Here is a 20,183-nt window from a genome sequence, read left to right on the forward strand (position 1 = left end):
TTACATAAACATCAGTTAGGTGCTGGTTGCCTCTGGCGTCTCCTGAATCACTCGGCGGATTGGCGCCATGCTTTTTTTTTTCTTCGGGTCGAAGTGCGCGAGTTCGCACGTTTACAATGCCACTCTAAAGGAAAGTAATTAGTTATACACTAACTAGATCGTGAAGTAGGAAACGGTCGAGCCACGACATGCCCCCAAACCAAATCATGAACGTGCCCGTTAAAAGCTTGGAAGAGTTTAAAAGAGAGTATTTCCTATAACAGCCGTCGGACTTGTTCTTCTGTAGTTAACCAGTGCGTGGCCTGTTTTTTGGCTTGCACTTCCACTGTCTCCAACGTGCTACATCATTGCTACCTTCGGTGCTACCACACAATATTTTCATTGCGTTCATATCTTCTCTGGAGATCGTGGTGTGACTCGATTCCTGTGCGCAGGTGGGTGTGAGTTCCAGTGCGGTGAAGGCGGCGCGTGTTTGCCCGATCGCAACCAGGTGTGCGACGGCCAGCCAGACTGCCCGGATGCCCAGGATGAGCTACACTGTCCCCCGATACGACGTCATGGTGAGTGAGCCCTGTTTCGAGCATAGAGACCCCGTACGGTCGTTTCTCTCTGCAGAAACTCTGCTCAAGTCATTTCACACTAACGTTTTTGTCGTCCGTTTGCTTCAAAAATAGAACCTAAGGGTAATCGAACCCCGGAGATTCGAATGGGTCCGTGTTGGTTCCGTGAGAAACACGGACGAGAAAACCGTTGGTGTGAAACCGGCCTAATTCGTTTGTGGTTACTATGTACTTACGAGCAGAAAGCTCCGAGGACGAAAGAAAGGAGTCCCCCAACACATAGCAACAAAACACGAGCAGTACATTGTACTGGAAGTGCGAGTGCATAGGGTGAGCGCGAGTGAGGGCGAGCTTTTATTTTTTTAATTTTTACCACGCTGATAAGACACCTGCCAGCCGCCCGCATGTACCCGAAGTTTCAGTCCGTGCTGCTTCTGAGGAATATTGGTAGTTTGAGCTTCCAGATTTGAAGGCTAAGCTGGATTGTGGAATCATAGTACGCGCAGCTGACAGTATGTGCACTGCAGTCGACATCCAGGGACATCGCTTAACATCGTCCTATGCCGAGATATGCAGAAATTATGGTGGGGTACCGGTGATGGCTTGCACACGCTTTGGTTTTGTGTGTGTGTGTGTGTGTGGGGGGGGGGGGGCTCGGACTGGATATCAGCACTTTAAATCAATAGCGCAGCACGACTTGTATCTTACCCTAAAGTGGGCACCTGACGCTTCGTTTTTTAGGGAGTTCTATGAACGTCATCAGACGATCTCGCGGGATGATTGGGCAAATCATTTGAGGAGACCAATGACAGGCCGCGCCCCCTTCTTGAGGAGGAGAGTAGAAGGTTTCGTTCGCTCAAGAATCACGAAGGACGTAACGGACGAACCGCGTTCCTTTTGTGTTGCTATCAAGGTAATCGCACCTCTCATTTCGCGAGGATAAATTTTTGCGCTTTAGTGCTCCTTTAAAGTTCTCGAGCGCAATGTGGAATTCTACCTTCTCGATAATACGTGTCTTCTATGTCGTAATACGTAAAGGTTATTTGTTGAACACAAACGCCTGCGTTCAAAAAAGTTATATTTAAAAAAAAATCACAGGGAAAGAAATGACATAAACGGGAATGCGGCATCACGCAAAAAAATCGGATTAGCCTACTAATTTGGCGTCTGTTAACAAACGTCATTTACATGGGCCTGATTTAATTTCCTTCCTCCAGGCCTTCCCCAGTTATTACCTACGTTGCAGCTCCTTTAGGTTCCTAACACGCGCTAAACCAAATGGGACTGGTCGGGAGAGCGTCGCAAGAATTTGATAATATAGTCAATTGCATAAAATAGGAAAGTGCGCTAAAATATATTATATATAGGGTATCTGCAGCTGGCTGTAAATGGACTCATGGAGGACCGTTCGCGATCCTGCTTAAATATATTGATTGGTTAGATTATCTTGTGCTGCAGATGTTACTTGAACTGTTTTCACTTCTTGGTAAGTCTTTTATGCGAGCTGCGCGCGACTGTGCGCCCGACTGTGCTTCTACGTGATCAGCATAATTTTCATTCTTTCCGTGTGCGCCCATTCCTTATTATATCGTGCGAAAAAAGAAAAAAAAAGTGCTGTTAAGTTCACGCACCTACTTTGTTCGTATGTTCCATGCTAGTACATATCGTCTTAATCCATATTAAAGGAGCACTGAAGTGACATTTTACGTGGCTCGATACCCTGTCCATGATTGAGGAAGCCTAAGCCTGACCACATGAAAGGTCCTTGTTATCAGTAGATAAATATGTTGGCCTACATGCGTTCCCATGAGAAGTACTGTAGCTGTGGCATTTTACCTCTGTGAACGCTGCAACATGGACATGGAAAACGACGACAGGACACAAACGGTCGTCGTTGTCCCTGTGCCCAGACTCAAGTTTTTTCAGTGTTGAGTTTCTCCACCAGCTCGATTGGATTTATGCCATATTATCATCTAAAAAAAAAGGAGTATTTTTCAAGTTCGCTTTGGGCAGAGCTCTGACTTTAAGGCTAATTTTTGCACCCACGTTATTTTCAAAGAATAACGTGCATCCCCCAAACACGGATTGGGTTCTGGATATGCGCGGTGACGAGAGCCCCAATTTAATTTCACTAGGGACCCCAAGGTATACCCTATTCTAAAATGTTTTCCGCCATTCACCCGTGGCAACTCGCTAACGTTGCCGTGTTTGCAATACAATAAGCAGGAGCGGTTCGTTCAACGAAAGTGGCAGTATCAACGCCGGTAAGCAGCAGTAAACAGATGGGCGGAAGCGATGAGATGAAGTTGAACGGTGGATGGCCGCTAGCTCGCCCTTGCCATCTTGTCAACTCGGGGACGTTGTGTTTGTGCGCCAGACAGTGACGTCGGCCGTCCGACGCTCACATGACCTCGTGACGTCAGAACAGACCGCAACGCCGCCTTTCGGCCTCCCTCGAGTGCTGCCGGGACCGTCTGCCGAATCGACTGCGCAGCAACGGAATGCGACGGCTGTCGTCTGCCTTGTAGACACGCGATCGAAGCTGCCTGTTCGGGATTACCCACTGAGGAAATTACACACCCCATTCCTACGGGATGTTCCAGGCAATCGGCTGACACCCACGCAGATGTCTCGAACACCATGAGTGCTGTGCTTCAGAGCACGTCGGCTCGTCGTGTGAAATGCTTCATGCAAACTGTGAGTTAAGCATATTTTGCTCTCTCAATGCGCGGCATCGTCGTGTTCATAAAAACGTGCTCTCATGCTATGGTAACGGCTGGCAGACGGATCTAGCTTGGTTCATATTTTCTGTCGAGGCTGGAGACCAAGATTGGGAGTGGCGTCTGGGTGTCTGGCCTTTAGATGTTGCGTCTGCCAGCCGTTTCTTTCCTCTGCGTAGTTGGCGGGCTGATGGTGTCGCTGCTCGGGTTTCTGCAGCATCCCCAGCTCGGCTCCTCACGGAGAGGATACAAAAATTGTACTTTCCACGCTTTCTTTCGTTGATGACGGCTAAGTAGAGCGCCGCCGTTGAACCGAAATATGAAGCTCGCTTTGCACAATTCTACGAGTCGCATATTTACGAACACCGTGCTAGACACTGTCTAAGCACTGTTCCAGGAAATATCTGCGTGCTGTCCTTGCCAGCCATTGTGGGCAGTCACCCGGCAAGGGTGCCCCCATTGTCTGTCTCGAATGAGCAAGCGTCTAGTCTTCTACCCATGTACCCGGTACCCCTAGTGTCCTCGATCTTCTGGAAAGTACAGAAGTATTCAACCATTTAAAAAGAAAGCACTCGTTAGAAGCAATTGCCTTTACGTATGCTGTCTCTTTACTAGCCGACAAATCGTGTGGTGCGCAGTTCAAATTCGAGGAACCTGTGACAGGATAGTCGGTGCGTGCATATATTTTCTATGCAGTGCACAACCTTTGTCTGTAATTTGTCAGCTGAGCTACGCACAGCTTTTCTGATATATTTACGTCCAAGGTAAACGGAGAATGCTGTCATCAGGTGGACATTCACTCTATTTTTTCCTCAACTAATGAGAATACACGAAACAATGGGATAATTGCACATACACATAGCCTTCTGGTGATTACCCGCTTTGTTGCCAGGCAAAGAAAGGGCAATAGAGTTGCCAGACAGGACCTGACCAGTTCGATGTATTTGCATCGCTGCATATTTAAACGGGAGCGACAACTAAGTTGAATCCGTCTAAAACTAGAATTTTTCAAGCTTGATGAGAAGCACGCGGGGGACCTATATTTAAAGTTCCACAGGTGGTATTTCGAGGCGCTCTATGCTGAAAAGAGAAGATGGGAATAACAGCGGTTCCAGATGCGTGTCATTTAGCTTTAATACGCAGCCAGATTAGTATCTTGCAAAAGCGAAGCGCACGAAAGGAAAAATTTTGCTTTCTGGGCTGACTTCATAGGGATATGCTGATATTTGCCGCATCGTCATCGACGAATGATTTTGATAGGACGAACATTTTTAGGACATAGCGACATCCTACGACTTTTACCGGTCTTATTCGAGATGGTTTGGGAGTTGTGTTACTCGCACAAAAGTGATTGGTGTTGTTTGGCCTGTTGGCTTGTTGAACGCTGCAACTGTATGCTATGTTATCCATAGCTTCTTTGTCCCTGGATCCGTCCTCATTATAGTCCGTTCGACGAAAGATTAAACGAAACCAGGCCCAAGTTATTTCTCATCGTCTCTCAGCATGCCTTCCATACTTTGTTACTGCTTCATTACTTGTCAGCTAGTATTGTGACACCCATGTAATGACAAGTGTAGTGTGCTAACAGATGAGGATCAGCTATTGGTAGCGAAACACAAGCTGAATATTCAGCGCTGCAGTGGGTGCTCGCACAGTTGATAGCAGCTGTGTTTTACGCACATAAGCATGCCAAATCTGAGAAATTTTATGCAGTTGCACTAGGCTCGGAGGTTGTGATGGAATAAAGCTGAAACACACAAACTGGCAACCACAACCGCCTCAAAGACCTAAAGTGCCTAAAGACACGAAAGACTGCCTGGCCGGCCGGCCGTCTGTCTGTCTTGCCTGCAGCTATCTAACTTTGTCAACGACTGCCATATTTCAGTATTTCAATCGAAGGCCGCGTCGCGAAGAGCACGCGACTCCACTGCCCGGACAATTGCAGGTCGTGACGCAGTCATGCTCATGATGTACCGTACTTCTGTTTCACCTGTCTCTGATCGGTGAACGAACATCTCCGCCTGCGCATCTCGTCTGTTTGTGTTTCTTTGCCGATAATTCATTGCCCGTCCGTGTCTGTTTGGTTGGGCGGATTGTTGACCCAGGAGGAGGTTGACCCAGGAGGCACGCTGCTGGGTGCGTAGCGGTGGGTGCTTCGTCTCGTGGGAGTTGCTTGAAATGTGTACGATATCGCACCCGAGTCTGGTTTGGCGCGCCGGAAGTGCAGCAATAATAAAATCAAGTGCTGACCGCCCCCTTTCAAAAATAAAAAGAAAAAAGTTTTTCTCCGTCATGGAGCTTCCGATATTTCAGTCGAAACGTCTTTACAAACATAGAGGTAAGTACAGTATTCACTTTACATTACTGTCATTAGCGGAAGAGGCAGTGTGTGAATGTAAAATCGGATGCTGTGCAACGAGAGAAATGGACCATTTAACGACAGTACAACATATCGTGGTTGAATGTGGTGGTCGTCAGAAATAACCACCATGCATCAGTGGACACGGTGTCCGAGTTGCAAACCGTAATGGAACGATGCTGTTCAAGAGCAGTTGTTCGTCCAGTCTGCTCCAGAGGAAGATTGTGAAGAAATGCCGACGGTGATAAGTCGTTGATAAGTGTGACCAAGTGAAAGGACTGTGTGAAGTTGGCCCGATGGATGAAGTTGATGGTGGTGGCAAAGTGCTTTATTTTCCTGTAGTCAGCAGCTGTCCATCTATTCACTTACGGACGGCTACATGACAGCTTTTAGAATACGGGGACCGGGCTAGTCCACCAGTTGTGTTAGGTGTTTACCACTCACTACGGAACCAGCTTCTGGTATTTACTCCCCCAGGGAAGAGCAGGGCGTTAGGTAAACGAACTCGGAGGTCTTGGCCATAAATGTCGAACATTCGAGAGATATGACATGGTCATTCTGATCCGTCATTTTCTAATCACCGTCTAGGCCTGCGGCGCGCTCCCGTAGTCACGTGCAGTGATTTTTCATGTCACTGTGTACCAACAGTAGTCAACATGTGTACCCGAAACTGCTAGAACGTCTTGGCAGGAACGTTGGACGTTCTGGGAGGGGAACGTCCAACGGTTCTGCAAGACGTTCTAGCAGGAGATTCTGGAACGTTGATTACGAGATCAATGTTGATTAGTGAGAAGGTTTCAAATATGTATTGAAGCTACATTATTCGCCGTTTTGTAAAGTTAACTCTCGTCTTTTAGTTACCGCCAAAAAAAAAAAAAGCCACAGTTGTCCGTATAGCGACGTCACCGGTCGACCTTTGCTTTCTGTGCTCTGACAACGTGCATGCGTTGGCGCTTTCACAATTGAAAGATAGTAATCATGCTAACATACGCGGTTACGGGCGACTGACAATCTGCATTATCGGTTAAGACTGCAGGGGGGGGGGGGATAACGAAGTCTACCGCATTGCGGTTGTGCGCTATGTAATAACGGCACGTCACGTCTTCCTGGGATAGTTTCATTATTTCCCCTTGCAAATAAACCGCAAGTCTGGAACTATCGTGACTATTGCGTCTGAACTATTGGGGGGGGGGGTATCCCGTAGGGGGTATCAGACACCCATATCTGTTACCTTTTTCGGGCATACTGTTTTTGTTGATGGTGGTGAAGTGGGCTCCAGCTACTCCTAACCGTCACAATGGAAAGAGAAAATGTGCACGGCATTCAGGTAGTTTCAGAAATCGACCCCTGTGTGTGTGTGGGGGGGGGAGGGGGGGATATATTTACAGATACATGTTTATCGGTATATGTATTGGTAGCCGAGCTGTATTGGGCAATCTCAAATTTCGGGGGGGGGGGTTGCAAAAAAAAAAAAAAGGGTGTCGGGAAATCTCTGTGGGCACTCGGCATTACATACGGTTATTAGAATCGTGCTTGAGGAGTGCTGCTGCTGTAGTGGCTTCCGCATTTCTATTTCCTTTGTTGTGATTTTTCCTTCCTCCGCGTTTTCCTGTTGCCCAGTAGGAATCTCCACTCGCCCGAACCGCCACTATATGCTCCTGTTTGTGTATAGCGGCTGAGGTTTGCGCGCAAGATCGTGCAGCCGTCTGTTGTACGATTGTGTAGCCCCGTGACCTCGCAGACGCGGATGGAAAGAGATAGCGCGTGAACACGTGACGAGCAGACGTTTTCAATGTTGGTATCGGCGGGGGAACACCCGGCCGATATGCGCTGCTCTTCGGATAAGATATGGCACCAGTGGTCTCCCGCAGGAATTGCGACACACGCTTGCTCGCGGAACTGTCTGAAATGGCGCGGCTTCACTAGACTTGCTTTGTCGGAGCTGATAATGATAATTCGTTGCTTTACGTCGCGAGACAACTTGTCGGCGCTAAACTTGCGGTCTGTGAATGCGAATCCATGCTGTCCACAGTATTGTTTCTGGGAGTATTTGTGGGAATTCGATACAACGTTAACTATAGGTCGGCAGCTTTCTGGAAATTTGTTCAACATCGCATCACAGTAACACATCACATCAACGTCATAACCCATCATTCTCGTTAACATCATAATGTATCATTATCAAACATAACAAACCTTCCCTTTATTGGACTAAAGCATCACATCACATCATAGGCCATTATTCAACATCATCACGTCATATATATTGCATCCCATTGCTCAACATCACATCATTCTGCATGATGTGATGTTGAATGATGTCCATGATGGCCATCATGGGTGACTTTTTCAACCCACGATGTTGACACGTCTCAAGTGAGCACAATAATTTCTAGACTAGTCATTATGAACACATCTGGTAACATCATAATCTATTATTAGGCATCAACATCATCACCCTTCAACTTCAAAACCCATCATCAGCATCACATCATATAGCATCCCATCTCTCAACGTCCCATCATTCTCCATGATGTGATGAATCATGATAGCCATCATGAGTGAATTTTCTGACCCATGATGTTGACAGATGTCCCAAGTGGGCACAATAATCTTTAGACTAGTCATCACTAACAAATCTGTTGTTTATTCATAGAAGGTTACTCTTAATTTTTGAAATTTGTGCACAAGAATGGTGTGCACACTCACAGTGGAAAGAAGCCCACAGACAAACGTTCAAATATGATAACATTTAGTGCATGTTAGTTACATAATGCATGATAAAGAATGTGAACTTGATAACATGCAACACATGGCCTAGCTGCTCAAATGTTTTATTGTTGAAAGTACAGCTGGGACATTATCAATCGAACTTGTAGATTAAATATTTACAGTGATGCCAATAAGTGACATTAAAGTAGATTTTTTTTATTGGGAAGATAAGGGTTACATGGGGATCAGTGGTTGTTGAACTTAATTCTGGAAAGTACTTTTCTCTTTCCGATGTGTTGTACTTGGCAGGCAATTTCAGTGGATGAGATTTGTAATACTGGAACAGTTGTGGTCAAGGGTCGCATTGATTTTGAAGTGAAGTTTGTATTTGTTATGAGTACCTGTACAGTTCCCCTTAGCTTACATGTCTGCCACCTAAGGCCAGTGCATGGGGGACTTGTGCAATAGGTGGTAAGGTGAGTAAAGGCATTTCTTTTCGCTTCCTCTGGCTTCCTGTGTATCGTCTATTGGCTTCAATTGTGTAAATACCTGATTACTTTCCCTAGTATTGCTATCCATGGCTCATGTGTATATACAACATATACAGTCAACCCTCGATTTATGAACACCCTCGGTTCCCTGAAAAATCGTTCATAAATTGAGGGATTCATAAATCGAAAATTCAGTTAACTGAGTACTATCGAGCAAATGGAACAGTATTTCCGAGTTGGGATTGTGTTTATAATGCCATATATTGTGTAATTTTGCTTTTGACCATGCCTTCTGCTGTATCAATCTCACAAAGAACAGACGTTAGCGCATTCACACTCTGTTTATTATGCAATACTAAATTGTTTAATTTTGCTTTGGACCATACCTTCCGCTGTGTCAATCTTGGAAAGAAGAGATGTCACCACATTCGAACTGGACTGGTCTCGGATTTCCTCCGGCATTTTTAACCTCCGTTTATTAATCTCTGGGTGACAGCGACCACCTTATTCATCAACTGAGGTCAGGAACACTTGGTCGCCCCTTGTGCGACCTCGGAAAACCCGTTTGTTGTTTGGATTTCGAGGTGTTAAGAACAGAGGGTGCAATACCTGGAAAACGTTTTGTCCATTCAGGCGTCATTCATAAGACCACGGAATTATCCCTTTGAGAGTTTCTGTTGACCTCGGAACGATCCGTTCATAAATTGAGGGCAAAAACGCTGGGCAACTCCTAGTTGGTTCCCAGAAATTCTGTTCATTATTCGAATATCGAGGTTCATAAATCGAGGGAAAAATGAATGGAAAAAGTTTGGTTCCCTGTGCTGGTGTTCATAAAACGAGGGAATTCATAAATCGAAGGTTCATAAATCGAGGGTTGACTGTACTCATCTTGATTGGTTAATGACATCTTTTACTACATAGTTTAGAAGAGCACTTTGTTCCACAAAAATCTGTTCAGGTTTAACAAAATTAATGCCACCACAAATGGAGGCACAGGAATACAAACTAGACGGGACAAGCACTGAAGTTCAGGCTCTTGAAGATGTCTGTCCAGTTTGTCATCATTGGAGCATAGTGCAATGCCTGGCTTTAAGGAGCCTAACTTGGTGTTCCTGGGGTGACAACTCTGGAATGAGAGGTACTTTTGGAAATCATTAGGTTTTCTACATAGGATGGTGTTGATGGTACATACCATAATGGATTTTTGCTTCCACACTTAAAATATTTACAGCAGTAGTGGAGTGGGTGGATGTAAATTTGTTGTTGAAACATGTTTTTGGTGTATGCTGCGGTAGAATATTGCGTGTGAGTTTTCTTCTGTTGTCTTGCGGCAAATATTTGAGCAGAATCATCCTTTCAGCTGAGAGGTGGACGTTCCGTCTAGCACGCGGCTCCATCTTCCTGATAAACCTTTACACGTAGCCCTAAAGCTGGCAACTCTCCATTCGCGTGGGAGGTATTCTTATGTTCACCGTGGAGACGGAGCGTCTTAGGTGGTCACTGTTTGGACTGGGTGTGTTTCAGTAGATGCTTATTTGTTCACTTGTCTTATCTCGGGCTCCAGCGGTGCACTCTAGCCTTGCTGAGTGGGTAGTCCAAAGCTGAGGCAAAGTGAGGGACCAAAGCTGCAGGCAAAATGTTGTCCCACTGTTGCAGTCTACATTTAGTACAAGGGCTTTATTCGTGACAAGTCTTGTGTCAGGATTTCAGAGACTATACTTTCTGGTTTAGTTTTGCCAGTGAAGGGTATGCAGTGTCTAATTTTTGAGAAATTAGTTGCTGTGCCCATGTTGAAAATACACAACATGAAATATGCAGCATTTGCATGTGTATCTTATCTTCACTATCAGTGTTAACACTTGATGGCATTCCTGGCAATCCTTCACACTGTCCTATACCAGTTAGTCTCTTCGTGCACTGTTCTGGTTATATGGCAAGTACTGTTACATCAGCAACGTAAGCAGACGCCCTTGCACAATGTCGTTTACTGCTGCAGGTGATATTAAAATACATACTGGAGTACATGGCTGACATGTCCGGAAACAAAAGTAAATATGTTGAACATTCTCAGTTCCGTGGAAAATGCACTTTGTGCCAATGACAGGGCATGGTGCCGGACTGATGGTATTTAAGTTTATGTCCCTATTCTACACATGCTGGCATCTCTCAGAACCAACTAACACATCTCAATATCATATCAAGTAATCTTTTAACCATGAAAGGAAGGAGACTTGTAGGTTTGCAGAATGAAGTATATACAGTCAACCCTCGATTTATGAACACCAACCGTTCTCACCGAAAATGTTCATAAATCGAAGTGTGCAGGAAAAAAAAAGGCACGAGGAGCGCTATAAACGACGGAACTTTCCAGACACATTTATTTTCAGGAATACTGGGTTATAGTTCTTTGCATATTACCTTCATTTGTGTCTACTTTGCTGAGAAGTGATGTCAACTGCTTTGCTCTTCATTCCTCTCTTCGTTATACAATATAGCAGCTTCAATGTGGTCCCTAGCAGACCTACTAATCACAGTAGCACTTTTACACTTACTTTACTCACTATCATGGTCTTTTTCACCCCGGCGGTTACTTGGGTGCTTTCACCCGAGCGCTTATGCTTCGCTGCTCCAGACGTGTTGATTTCAGAATCCGAACACCACATGACAGCTGTCTTCGTGCCAATCCGTGGCACCAAAGATGAGTCACGTTTCCTCGTACAGTATCCTTCTGTTCTATCAACTTTCAAAACAGCCAAGTCTCTCTTCGGACGCCGCAAGACACATCATGTTCCAAATTCTCTCTTTTTCTGAACTTTTGGTGACCGCGTGTAATCTGTCCATAAGTTGAGGTTAAAAAGCCTTGGGTTTTCCCATTAGTATCCGCAAAACGTGTTCACGGTTCGGAAATCGAGGGTTCGTAGAACGAGGGGCGACTGTACACCAGTTTGCTTATAAGTAGGTTTCCGGGTTTTCGAATCTATCCAAAAAAATTTGAAGAACATACACCTTTAAATTCGAAGCAAATCCGTGAAACTCCACTTTTACGGGTTCCAGAACTGGAGATCTCTGCAATTAAAACCATGCGCTGATGACTGGATGACAGGATTTATTTCCTTTTGTGTCGAGAGTGCCTCATATTGTGGGTTACCAGATCCCACGACAACGAAGGGTGACTCCCTTGACCCAACTCCACTGTGCACTGTCTTTCACCTAACGATTCACGAAGCATCCGTATAATGCGGGTGAGCTCCATCCTTGCCTAGACGTACTTCAACATTGGAGAGACTGAACAGGGTACCCCATTTAGTGACAGTGCTCAACCTGAAGGCATCTTGAGGTCATTTGGGTCATTTTCCACACCTACTTGGGAAATACCCAGCTCTTAGGATTTTCTTCCCTACACCCTCCGAATATGACAAAAAACAAACTCTGAAAACCCGGAACCCTATCTATAAGTAGGGTTCCGCGTTTTCGGCATTTGCCGAAAAATGACTAAAACCACCTGCCGAATATATATATATATTTTTTTCTTGAAATTCGGCATGTTCCGAAAAACTCAGAATTATACTCTTGCATATGGTGCTACATACCAAAAATGCTGATACCCGATTGCACTTTCTTCCTCCACGGCATCACATTTTCGTTTTTCTTTCGCCTCGTTTCCACGTGGAATGCGGGGAATACAGCCCTGCGGAGCTGCTAGCCTCATGTTCAGGGAAAAATCTTCCTCTGTAACACTTTGATCAGTGGGTCAAGAGGGCTCAAGTACACCTGGAACCTTCCAACAAAGGAAACAAAATTCTTTGCGTTCTCAATGTCCTCCTAGCAAGCTGCGCTCACTCCATAGTCCTTTTCCCTGGTGCTTACGGCTGCCGATTTTTCGGCATCGATTTTTGACGCAAATGTTATAAAATGCCGCAAATATCCCAATTTGACAAAACTTATCGATGCCGAAAAACATCCACCGAATCTCCCCGGGAATACATGCCATAAACGCGGAACCCTACCTACGAGCTAACTTCCAGAATGGGTACACATTATCATTTGCTGCCATTGAAATTCCCAGTACTGGTTAGATGATAAATGATTTGACTAAGGTTCTTCAGGTGAGGGTAGTTGGTGAACCTTCATATTGGATGAGCAATAATGATGAGTCCCTCTCCATTTTGCTGCTCATCCAGTATGCATAAAGCAATTTAATGTTGTACCATTCCAGCATTGTGGCTCGTTAGTTTTGGTGGTTCGTTGTGTGCACGCAGAATCCTGCACAGTGGGGCCTTCCATGAAAAAGTTTTACATCAGTCACCTATTTGAAAAAAGGCAGTCTTGTGTTCTAACAACCTCAAGTGCACGCGACATGCTAACTCCAGATGTCATGTCACCGAAGGTTATCATTTGGCTTTCAGTGGCATTCCCACGTTCACTGGCAATGAATTGTATTGCTCGGAGCAAAGAGAAGAAATGGGCTATCACCTTGCCAACATTTGCAAGCGACAGCCACTCCTAAAGGTGCACACAGCGCAGGCTCCACAGTGATGCCTGGCAGTGTCTGTGTATGTAGTGCACAAGGTTTCCTGCATGTAAGACTTCCATTGCTGTAAGACTAAATGTAGGGCTCTCGTCAATGCAAAGAATTGTCCGATGCCTCTGTTCGGTAGAACTCGGGGCAAACAGTTACAGCCCCTTTAAAGGGACAGTTGTGGTCCTACCTATTGATTCCAAAACTATCGCGTCTTTCTATTCTTTGTTGATCACAGATTGAAATTTCCATCCTTTTGAACTTTCCATGTGATGTACTTGTAGTTTTTGCGTTATTTGATGACGTACACCATAAGAGCAGTCACCAGGCAGCCAAAAGTCCCTCAATGGAAATATGAGACGTGTCAATGAAACCGACCATATACCCTGGACAAATATGAGCGGTGGGTGACTGCAAGGCACGTGCAGATTTGCCAGTCTGACTTTAGTGACAGTAGTAATAAACAGTGAAGCTTGAAGATAACCAGTATTGCAAAGATTGATCACCCCTATGCTCTGCTACCAATAGGTGTTTGGTTATTCCAGATGATGACCATAGCTAAGTTTGACAATGAAATTGGTCACCACGTTCGGTGTAGCCTGTTGTCGACCGAACCCGTTTTTTTTTTTCTGATTTGTTTTTCAAACGTAGTTTGATCATTGTTACCCTTGCGCCATAGGAAACTCCAAATCAGATCAATTTTTCAAATGTACCTTTTGTTGATGATGTTGCCTCTGGAGCTTGCTCAGCTGTACAGGCAGTGCTAACCAATAAAATTCGTTCATTTAATGTTTTTAGAGAGAAAATGAGTACATTTGGTTGTTGAACTATCTGAACCACTGCAGCAGTTGTTTCATAAACATATTTCTGTAGGCGGCTGTTCCTTTAACGGCTGTTCCTTTTACGTATGGAAGGAACCTTGCATTGATTTTAAGTGATGAATTTGACCATCTATTCCAAACCTTAAGTGTGGCAAATGTCACAAGATGCACTTTGTATGTGTCACGTACAGAAAATATATCTTCTGTTTTCTCAAGTTCCTGAAAATATGTTTAGCTGTGTCTGTGTGCAAAACTTTTTTCCCCTCTGATTGAGGCGCAGTTTGATCTCTGATATCCTTGCGCCAGAAAATCCCAAATCAAACCAAATCCCTTTGGATTGAAACCGCTTTAGCACCTGCTCAGACTCCATTGCGCGCTCCCTTCTGGTCACAAGTAAGGTGTCGTGGAACCCATCTTGCGCAACCCCGTCTCCACATTGCCAACCCTAATATTACACTGGGCTGCAATGTCTCGAACTGTTACTCGCCGGTTCTCGAGGATGCCTTGCTCAACGCTTGTGATGTTCACTGGTGTGAATGCTGTCGGACGAACGTGTCCATGTGGTTCCTTCGTCACCATATCCTGTCCTTCGCCAAACTGTCTGTACCACAGCTATACACACACTGCTTGCAACCATGATGGCTGTCACTGCCGCACATGCCGCTGACCTGAGAAGGGTTGCACTTTGTCTTCCAAAAGTTTTATACAATTACATTTAGTCACTGTTTTGTTCTTGAGCAAAAGTCTAGGTCAACCTTGAATTACCTTTGTAGATAGTGAGTTGGACTGTTGTCAAAGGTCCGACTGCTGCATCATAAAGAATCCCACCTCCAACAGTATTTGTGTTGTATGTTGAATAGGAGTGTATCATGTAATTTGCTTTCATTGGATCCACAATGATGCTAATGAGTGTCAGTCTGAGGCCACATCTAAATATTTTATATGCACCATATTCTCATGATACCGGTGAAACATGTTACAGATCGGTTTAGTTAGGTCCCATTTGTAATTTAATACGTATGTGTATGTTCATGCACATGAATGCTTTCATATAGAAACAGCAGATTCCAAACTAGAAACAGTCTTTCTTTTTTCTTTAAATGTCTAGCCTCACTAGTGACATAAGACCAATGTATACTACATTGTAGCCTTTAACCATGCACACTACTGCTGTGGCTGTTATCCATCTACACATCAAACATACATTAATGTTCTCCATTTCCCCCTGCCTACCATTAATGTGATAGCACATGAGAAATGAATAGTATTCATTGATAGTTTTTCGCTCAAGTATTATTAATGTTCTGCCTGATATATTTGCCTGTCCTGAATGTTATCCAAATTATGATGATGATGTGAAGAAGATGCAATTCTGATGAAGGCCTTTTAAGTGTATTTGATCGACTTGTAAGCAGCACTGTGAATACAAATTTTCCTTTCATAATTACTCATTACACTGCTGTAGTATTGAGCCCTGCCCTGTGGTACTCAGAAAGAAGAGCATTGCTTGCACAGCCAAATAGCCAAATTGTGTGTTATTGCAAAGAGCCAAAACTGAGTGTGTGCTTTTGTGTTGCAGTGGCTGGAAGCCAGATCGTGATTGGGGCGATCGGTGCGGTGTTGAGCTTGGGGGTAGTGGCCTGCATCGTGAGTCACTACAAGATGGGGGCCCGGTCGTGGAGTGAGCGTCGCAGCCGTGCCGCGGACCCACAACGCTACCAGCAAGTTCTATTGCCACCAGCGGCTCCTGCCGTCCAGTCTGCGCTGTACACAGCAGCCAGCGCGGCGGAGCGTCAGCGGGCAGCGCTGGCCGCAGCCCGAGATGCCCAGGTGAGGGCGGCTTCTGTGCGGACGGATCTGGCCCTAGAGCTTCCGCCATCTGTGGCTGCGCTGCCCGAGGAGCACCCGCTGGCGGGCAGCCTTCACCTGCGTGATGCGGACCAGGAGCAGGAGCTGTACGGAGCATGTGTACGGGCGCCTCCCAACCGCACGGTACTTGACAGCAACCCCCCGTGCCGTTCGAGCTCGGTGTCGCTTCTACATCGGCCACCAATACTGCCGCAAGCGACGCCGCTAGTCATCCGCTCCAATTCTGTCAGCGTTGGGGGCCACTGTAACAGGGCTGCATCATGGCACAGCACGGACTGCGAGAGACCTGCCCTTTGACCCCCCGCTGGCCACTTATCGGTCTTTCAGTGGGAAGCGTTCCCCCCTGTGATACGCGCAGTGCCTCCGGACACCGAGCGTGTGTTTGTTTTGGACCACCCAGGCAGGCCATGGTAGCAAGCTTTACTACACACTGCAAGTTCATTGAGCTGAAGCCGCCCGTGGGAGTAGTCCACGTACCTTTGAGAACAAATTCAAAGTTGGTTGGTGCAACTGGGACATTGAGTGTGCTGGTAAGGGACAATGTCTCGATTGCACCGATCCTCCATCCCACGTCGATGGTACAAACGTCTTCATGACACTCAAGCATTCCTAGTCACATTGTTTGAGAAAGATCAACAAATTGTAAGGAAATGGCAAAGGGCAAGACCATGTCTATGATGTGCCAGCATTGTTGCACATACATTGGTGCTTTTGCGTCTTAAGAAACTTGATTGGACTGAAAAAATCCATCATGTTATTTTGGAAACAGTATCAGAGTGCACCTGTGTGAATGAAGGACTTGTGTCTTACGTTTGCTTCAGTAAGTCTCATTTGCGTTTCGACTCGTTTTCAGCGGTTAATTACAAGGGTTGCCTGGGGCGAAATTGTACTGTACAGACATTAGAGGTATGTTGTTGGAACAAACTCAACACAGTTCATGAAGGTTTTAGGTGTGCCCTGTGCCGATGGATACAAAATTTCAGGGAAAGTCCACATGAACCTGACAGTGAAGTGCATGCATGCACCAGTGGTGTGAGCAAAGAGAGGAAAAAGTATCTAAAGTCAAGTGCTGAGTTAATTCACCAGAAATAGCTGCTAAGTTGCAGAATGCACCAAGCAGCCTCGAGGCAGTGTTCATAATTTGATCAGGACATTGAAGCAAAATCCCAAGTTGGAATTCATGTGCAGATACATATTCTCTGGAGGGCTTTAGTTGATTTTCAAGCAGTTTAATGTGTTAGTAATTGCTTTTCTTTTTGAAAAGATTACTACTGCAGTTGCTCAACACAGTATTTATTTATATATTGCATCTGTTTTCGGCATCAACACTTTCATTGCAAGGCAAAAGATTGTGACGCAAATCTAGGACATAGTTACCAATGGTGTATTTCTGCATGTTGATTTTTTGACACTCCAGGTAGCTTAACTATTCAAATTTGATTGCGCCAAACGTATGATGGGTAGTTTAAAAGGGTATGTTTACATGTCTTGCTCGCAGCAAACAACCAAATGTATACATAATATATTTCCTACTACAATTATTGCTCATGCCATCATCATCATCGTCATCAGTGACATTGCTCCTTGTTAAGGAGGAGATCTAATAGCTGTTAATAAAATGCAGAACGAGCAAATATGATACAGTGTACAAAGTCTAGTTATGTAATAACTCATTTTGGGAGGTCAGGTGAACATGTGTTAATTAATCATGATTCCGTGGTCGTTAAATGCTGTATGCAGGAATATACGGTCCTTTTGGAGCTGTCAGACTATTAGACAGACAGCTTGTGTATGGCATTCTTTGATATTCTTGGGCAAAAATTCCTTGTAGCAAAAACAGCATACTATGTTGACAAACCCTAGAGCGGTTAAAGATAAAGCCTCGTTCGCTTGTGAGAATGGCATTCTAAGGCCAGGTGCCACCAACGCAGATTAACATTTGAACAGAGATCAACTGTCAGTTATCTTGAATTTAATACATAACTCTGCTTCACTAAAGAGTCATTGGCACTGAAACATTCATCACGTCACAAACTAATGTTCGTAAACAAAACAATTGAGTGTTAACTTCAGGTTTTAGCAACCCTTGATCTCGGCTCAAATTTAACCAACGTTTGTGAAACCAGGCCTAAATACACTAATGTATGACAATTTGCAGCAGCACAGATTCCAAAGTCTTTTGTTCTAAAACAGAATCTGGTTATGTTTCAGTAGGAAGACCTGTTAAACTGGTACTCCGTAAACAGAAATATGCATTTTATAGGCTGATAGAAGAGAGTGATACTACTTTGCCATATGTAGGAAAGGTTGATTAGGTGTTATAAACCTTCTGTCGACTCATTCCCATCTTGTGTTGGCAGGTATAAAAGCTGTCTGCTCATATTACTTGTGCAACATGTGGATCTCTGGCAGGTCATCGAAACATGTTGCAAGCAAAAATGGATTGTCTATCACTTCATTTATCAGAGTTAGTGAAGCAGTTTCCAGGGTTTTTCCAAGAAATACAATTGATTTTTCTTAAATTATGTCTAAATTAGGGCACTTAAAGGATTCTGTACAGCTCTGGACAGAGTGAACTATAACAGTGATTTTACCGCTGCAAAACCACTACTGTAACGGGAGAACTGCAAGGAGGAGGGATGCATCCCTGAAAGCAACATCTGCTCTTAGCAAGGGACCTCAAGTGTTTCACTCAAATTTCACTGCCAGTTTGTTTGACAAGGTATACCTTACTGTCATGGTGTTAGTTGAATACTCATGGGTAATGTTGAATATCTGATGCTGTGGAGCTTCAGTGGTAAGAGCGTTCCTCTGAGGCTACCACTTCTGCAGTAGAGCTGTTCATTAACCAAGTACAGCAAAAGTGGCAATCCCAGGGCTGTGTTGTAACAGGTATTTGAAGCTCTGAAGGAGGGTCTTGGAGATTGCACAGCATTTTATCGAGACTGATCGAAGACTGATACAGGTTTCTTGTGTGCCACGGTAACTGACAAAGGTAAAAGGGCAAATTTTAAAAAGTAATATCTACCTTCAGTGCATAAGATGGGTATCTCATAGTTTCACCTTAGCACTCAGTTGTATTTTACAAAACTGGATCAAACCGTTAGTATCCTACACAGACTCCCTAAGCTCTGTGTTTGATATGTAGACACCAAGCAACACAAACTTTTCTTGGAGTGAGTGCAAAACTTTTCCAATATGATAGTAAACACTCTGTGCAGCGCGGTGACGAATAACAAGGACAGCAACCACACCAGAAAGGCCATAAACTTTCAACTATCATTACTGACGATGTAAGAAACAAATACAAGAAAATTGCACTTCGTTGTTGCACTTCACTGATTATGTATGTGGGTATACCGGGTAATGGGTGTCCTGACACATCCAACAGCTGCAGCAGCTCTTTTAAGAAATGTTACAAGATTCAAAATCCCCTTCTAAGATCTTTGGTTGGTTCCTAGCACGGTGTAAGATCACCGGTGTATCTTACACCGTGGTTTCTAGGAGCCATCGATACAAACTAGCAGCGATTATGGAAAGAATAAAACCAAAATACACTAAATAGAAAGGTAGTAAAATGCAGTGAACCAGTAACTAGACATGAAGGGATGAGCCCGAGGATGAGTGCTGCTGATATTTCGAACAGAGGCTGTTCTTTGGGTGCCATCCTCATCATTGGCATGCTATTTAAACGGATAGTGATGACATGTTAAAGGGCTTATGAGAATTGCAGTTCAACAGCATCCTTGGATGAGAAAAATCCAACTAGGCTTTTACAACTGAGGCTTTACAGCTTTTGCAACAACAAATACTTGGGTGCTTCGGAAACCTACTCTCACAACCGCTGACCTCCTTATCTTTCTAACCTTTGGCTTTGGTGAATGAATGTGAAGATGCATTCATTCACCAAACCCACTTCCACACAACAAAGTACTTCTTGAATGCATGTTGTTCACTTCAGTTGTAAAAGCCTAGTTGGATTTTTCTCATCCACACATGCTGTTGATCTATAAGACCCATGAACCCTTAAACACATCATCCCTAACCCTTTAAGCTCTATGCCAATGATGAGGACGGTGCCCTGCAGAATAGTAGGTCCGTGTTCGAAATGGCGGCGGCTCTTGTACTGAGG

General features: G+C 44.7%; 1 protein-coding gene across 2 annotated transcripts in view; it reads left to right on the forward strand.

Moving 5' to 3' along the window:
* LOC135377950 (low-density lipoprotein receptor class A domain-containing protein 4-like) overlaps window positions 1-17,690 on the forward strand; it is a 147,442-nt gene extending 129,752 nt beyond the window's left edge. For both annotated transcript variants that reach the window (XM_064610733.1, XM_064610734.1), the window contains 2 exons: window positions 435-560; window positions 15,762-17,690. In XM_064610733.1, coding sequence (XP_064466803.1) covers window positions 435-560; window positions 15,762-16,348 — 713 coding nt within the window. In that variant the 3' untranslated portion in view covers window positions 16,349-17,690. The remainder of the gene's footprint in view (window positions 1-434; window positions 561-15,761) is intronic.
* The last annotated feature ends 2,493 nt before the right edge of the window (window positions 17,691-20,183 follow it).

The sequence above is a fragment of the Ornithodoros turicata genome, chromosome 1 (genome assembly GCF_037126465.1).
Source record: "Ornithodoros turicata isolate Travis chromosome 1, ASM3712646v1, whole genome shotgun sequence".
NCBI classification, from domain to species: Eukaryota; Metazoa; Arthropoda; class Arachnida; order Ixodida; family Argasidae; genus Ornithodoros; species Ornithodoros turicata.